The sequence below is a fragment of the Xenopus tropicalis genome, chromosome 9 (genome assembly GCF_000004195.4).
Source record: "Xenopus tropicalis strain Nigerian chromosome 9, UCB_Xtro_10.0, whole genome shotgun sequence".
In the NCBI taxonomy this organism is placed as follows: Eukaryota; Metazoa; Chordata; class Amphibia; order Anura; family Pipidae; genus Xenopus; species Xenopus tropicalis.
Genome location: NC_030685.2, coordinates 75,513,668 through 75,519,667, shown reverse-complemented (window position 1 = coordinate 75,519,667; position 6,000 = coordinate 75,513,668). Strand labels below are relative to the sequence as shown.

The 6,000-nt window shown below is 37.1% G+C and overlaps 1 protein-coding gene across 1 annotated transcript; it reads right to left on the bottom strand.

Moving 5' to 3' along the window:
• Positions 1-2,695: 2,695 nt before the first annotated feature.
• On the bottom strand, positions 2,696-5,352 carry rprm (reprimo, TP53 dependent G2 arrest mediator homolog). The gene is given in 1 exon segment (NM_001122810.1): positions 2,696-5,352. A coding segment is annotated over 1 exon segment (312 nt). The 5' UTR covers positions 5,160-5,352; the 3' UTR covers positions 2,696-4,847.
• Between the last annotated feature and the right edge of the window lie 648 nt (positions 5,353-6,000).

The window sequence follows — 6,000 nt, the reverse complement described above, 5'->3', positions numbered from 1 at the left end:
GGGAATATTTCATAGCTCGGACAGGATATTGTGCCGCTATGATCCCTTTTACTTAAGAGATGCAACATAGCTGACATTTAATTTACTCTTCCTGACTCAGGGATGACAAGTTTTATATTTGATCTTCTTCCTGACAGGCAGTGTACATTGTAATATTCACTGGTGTCGTCGCGCAGATTGAACTGAGCGGGTTGGTAGATTGCAGTTAGTACGTTGCGCCGTCCCTGGGCTAGCATCGCAAGTCACTTGTCATGACAAAGTAAATTCTGAATAAATGGAACATTATCAATGTGTATTTACTCTCTCTATATATATATTCAATTGATCTTAGATATGTGTTTTCTAGTAAAATTCTCTTCCCAACTCAGTTATAGTGATTAACCTCTGTTTATGAAACCAAGTATAGGGCAGGGGTAAGGATATTTGAATTATATGTCATTCAAATGCACCACTATGGCCCAAAGCGTGCAGTTCTGGAGAATAATGATATAATTGCACCAGTCGCCTCTTGTAATGTACATAAGCAACATGTCACAGTCACTGATATATTGATGACATCCCCAATATAATGGGCAGTGAATGCAGGTAAACTCACAAGCAAAACACCACAACAAGCAGTATAAGTAACATAGTAACATAGTAACATTGTAAGTTAGGTTGAAAAAAGACACACGTCCATCACGTTCAACCATAATGCCTATATATAACCTGCCTAACTACTAGTTGATCCAGAGGAAGGCAAAAAACCCCATCTGAAGCCTCTCTAATTTGCCGCAGAGGGGAAAAAATTCCTTCCTGACTCCAATAGAAGTCTGTCTATATATCTACTTATTTATAATGGCAAATGTTACCGTATGCACATACTCTATATTACAGAGTATAATCTATAATATCTGATAAGTTGAATGATGAAAATGAGGAGGGAGTCATTTAATACAAGGTACATCTTTTGCTCCAGGTCGTGTAACCCATGGGAACCAATGAGATGCTTGAAAAATGGGAAATGCTATTACAGGTATGGGACCTGATATCCAGAATGCTCGGGACCTGGGGTTTTCCGGATAAGGGATCTTTCTATAATTTGGATCTCCATACCTTAAGTCTGCTAAAAAATCATTTCAATATTGAATAAACCCAATAGGATTGTTTAGCCTCCAATAAAGATTAATTATATCTTAGTTGGGATCAAGTGTAAGGTTTTTGTTTTTTTAATTACAGAGAAAAGTAGAAACATTTTTAAAAATTAAAATTATTTGCTGAAAATGGAGTCTATGGAAGATGGCCATACTGTAATTTGGAGCTTTCTGGATATTTGGTTTCTGGATAATGGATCCTAAACAGGTATGGAACCTGTTATCCAGAATGCTCAGTACCTGTACTTGATCCCAACTAAGATATAATTACCCCTTATTGGGGCAGAACAGCCCTATTGGGTTTATTTCATGGTTAAATGATTCCCTTTTCTCTGTAATAATAAAACAGTACCTGTACTTGATCCCAACTAAGATATAATTACCCCTTATTGGGGCAGAACAGTCCTATTGGGTTTATTTAATGGTTAAATGATTCCCTTTTCTCTGTAAAAATAAAACAGTACCTGTACTTGATCCCAACTAAGATATAATTACCCCTTATTGGGGGCAGAACAGCCCTATTGGGTTTATTTAATGGTTAAATGATTCCCTTTTCTCTGTAATAATAAAAAAGTACCTGTACTTGATCCCAACTAAGATATAATTAATCTTTATTGGAGCCAAAACAATCCTATTGCGTTTAATTACTGTTTAAATAGTTTTATTAGCAAACTTAAGGTAGAAGATCCGAATTACGGAAAGACCCCTTATCCGGAAAACCCCAGGTCCCAAGCATTTGGATAAAGGGTCCCATACTTGTACCTGTTTAGGGAAATCAGTCAAAAATGAAGGATTGTTTCTTTGAACTGGGCTCTATGGAAAATGTCATTCTTGCCATTTGGAGCTTTCTGGATAATGGGATTCTATATACCAGATCCCCTGTATCATATTATCCTTTCTGGCCACGGTGAACATACTGAAATTGTATTAGGCTTTGGCAGGTTTCCATGTATAACGGACCCCTTGCGTCGCACACATTCCGGGCTCCTAACGTATTCCAAGCAGCTTTTTCTTTTATAAAAATGCCATGTTCCCGTACAAGCCGTGACCTTATCAGGCATACAACTTGTCACGTGGCGAAACGCGTGTTCGCGGTGCACTTGTAAAGGGGATGAACATATAGCGATGGCACAGCACAGCCTGAGAAACCCAACGGCGCTGCTGAACTGTAAACCTACGCCCCCTGATCATTCATTTGTATTACAGACTTCAGGCTTCTGTCTCCCCTATTCATTACTTGTCAAAAGTCATTATATTAATTAAAGCCATTCATATTGCCATTTTCTACCGGTCTGACTTCTGCTCTCATCTCCCCGTGACAGTAAGCTCTGTTTTTTTTGGAGAGAAAGCAGGAACATTATTATTTACACAGGGGCCCATCCCCCAGCCCATTGTTTTGCTTTATACTCCATAGAAAGTACACCTGCTCCCTCATTAACCCTTTCACGTCATTTAATTGCACCTTTAATGTTGTTACCCAGCTCTCTGGGCTAGAAAAAACAATACACATAACATGTATTTATAGTAAATGTCAGAAATTGCATCATAAACGAAATATTGGGCAGAATTATTATTTTTTTTAATCTTTTTATCCACTCCCCAAAAAAAGTCATTACAGTAATATAAAAACAGGAATACTATGAACTATTGGGAAAGAGTGTTTCCAAAACAAATATATATAGAAAATTTGATTTTAATGAAATATTTGGCACCCCCCCCAAAAAAAAAACAGTTTCAATAAAATAAGCAATTTGAACATCATGAACTGATGGAAAACAGTTTTTGAACAAGAAACATTTCAACCAAATGTTTGAAACAAAATAATGCAATATTTGAAGCCCCGCCCACAATGGTTAAATAAGAACAATTTAAAAATGTCAACCTAATATTGAGTTTTAATGTACAGGTATAGGACCCGTTATCCAGAATGCTCAGGATCTTGGGTTTTCCAGATAAGGGATCTTTCCGTAATTTGGATCTCCTACCTTAAGCCTACTAAAAAAAATTATTCAAGCATGAATTAAACCTGATAGGGTTGTTTTGGCCCCAATAAGGGGTAATTATATCTTAGTTGGCATCAAGTACAGGTACTGTTTTATTATTACAGAGAAAAGGGAATCATTTAACCATGAAATAAACCCAATAGGACTGTTCTGCCCCCAATAAGGGGTAATTATATCTTAGTTGGGATCAAGTACAGGTACTGTTTTATTATTACAGAGCAAAGGGAATCATTTAACCATTAAATAAACCCAATAGGGCTGTTCTGCCCCCAATAAGGGGTAATTATATCTTAGTTGGGATCAAGTACAGGTACTGTTTTATTATAACAGAGAAAAGGGAATCATTTAACCATTAAATAAACCCAATAGGGCTGTTCTGCCCCCAATAAGGGGTAATTATATCTTAGTTGGGATCAAGTACAGGTACTGTTTTATTATTACAGAGAAAAGGGAAAACATGTGAATTATTTGATTAAAATTGAGTCTATGGGAGATAGCCTTTCCATAATTTGGAACTTTCTGGATAATGGGTTTCTGGATAAGGGATCTGATACCTGTAATACATAGAGCTCCCCGTCCCCCGAAAAAAAATAAGTCTATCAAGATAAAAAACATTCAGACATTATGAACTGTTGGGAAACAGTGTCTGACTAGAATAAAAGTTGAGCACAATATTTAAAAATTGGATTTTAATTCAGCCTTTTTCTTGTTTTTAATTCATCTTAAATAGAAAAAAAAACAATTCCATTTCCTGAATTTGCACTAGTCATGCTTTGATTATGGGGCTAAATTGCCTCAGCAATCACTTTTGTGACCGTTTGGACATTATAATAACCTCTTCCGTCCACTTTGTATCCATCATTCGAGAAATATTTTCAAAAAGAGTGGAAGCACCAAAGCCTATTGAAAGAATACAAAACACTATAATGGGAATCAACCGATCAACGATGCCTCTTAGATAGATGGGGAATATGTGTATATAAATAGGATAGACATGTTAGCATTCCAATTTCAGTATTTAGGGATAAAAGCAAAACAGTCGGTACTGAGGCAGAAAAAAAAAGCCAGGGAATAAATATAAGTTACCGAAAACTGTACAAATTAGTAGAGATATACAAATCACCTTACAGTAAAGAAATAAAGAGACATTCTCAAGTTTTTCTCTTTTGTTAAAAAAAAGCAACAGCAAAGTGAGAATTTTTCACAAAAAAATGTAACAGTCCCCGATTAACAATGCCTCGGAGTCATTGTATGAAAGTTCTCTTAGGAAAGTCAGGCAGGGGTAATAAAGTTATTACAATCAGTGTAAGGAATCCCTCTGTCCAGTATGAAGCAAGATGTACATGTCTGTGCCGGATACTGATATAGAATACATTCTCACTAGTTCTGCTTCGGATGAAGGAGGGGTGAGGTGGTTCTTGTTTAAAGTGCAGCTAAAAATTGTATTTCCACCACAAATGTCAGTTGCAGCTTCATTCTCACTTCCCCCCAGACGATCTCCCAGATTTTTCAGCCAAAATTGAAATAAACGAATAAACGTTCGACACATCTTTGTCCCTCGGTCCGGCACCGTCCGTGAGAAATCTGCTCTCCTTTTTTTTTTTTTGGTTTGATTTTGATTTCTCCGACAGATGGGACGCGGACATCACAAAAAGGCAAACTGTGTTGCTCGGAACACCTCTTTGACAACATCAGAGTGAATTTTTACTCACTAATAGGGGCCGACGATGACCGCTTCGATTTCTTTTGAAGGTCTCCTGTCCTTGACCAAAAAGTTTATCATCCCTTCGGATTTGATGAGAAGGTTGCATCCCAAAAAGAAGATCCCAAACACCACCGTGAGGGACAGAACGCACATCACCGCGATCTGAACCACTCGCATGATAAACAGGTTCCTCTCGTCAAGAGAAGGCACCTCAAATCCATCGTCTGTTACAACGGAAGCCTGGGTGCAGCACCCCAAGATACTTCCTATAGAGTCACTGCTGTTGGAGAACAGTAATCCGGCTTCTGTCTGGTTCATCTTCCTAAACTTCTTGAGGCTGCGGTACTAAGTCGAACAGGTGCTCCTGATGGAGTAGGGAAAGAGAGTTCAGGGGAAATGATCCATAAATCCTCAGATTTTCCACATTGGCTTCTTGCTTCTTCAAGGAGTGAAAAAGGAACAAAGAAGAGAAAGATATGCAGGCAATTTTTCTCCAAACAAGAATTTTTTTCCCCCAGCAATTCTTTATCAGTTTGAGTTCTGCAAGCATCCGAGCAAGAAAGAAAGCAGCTGCCTTTCCTTTGTCTATGGTTATTATAGTGCTGTGGATGAGCCATTAGCGGGTGGGAGGTGTCTCAATCCCATTAGGCTAATGTTTTTGGAGCCGTAAGGAAAGACTGCCATCTCTTGACAGTTTGCAGAAACGACATCTCTACAGAGGAAAAGGGGTTCTGCTTATTGCTTCAGTATAAACTGAGTTGTGTAGAAAGTTATAGCCTTGTCTTGTCATTGGCTAAATTATTTGATGAGATTTTAGTAATATTAACGCTCAATTTGCACAATTCCTTTCTATGTGACACTTTACAACTTGATAAAACAGCCTTTTAAGTTATTTTTTTAATTCAAATATTTTCCCAAAACAATTATTTACTTTAAAATACAGATAAATATACTTTTTTTTGTATATATATATATATATATATATATATATATATATATATATATATATAAAACAAAACCACGTACAATAGGCGCACTCCAGGGTCTTTTTCATAAAATTCAAATCTTTATTTTCATACAGCCATCAGATCTGATGGCTGTATGAAAATAAAGATTTGAATTTTATGAAAAAGACCCTGGAGTGCGCCTATTGTACGTG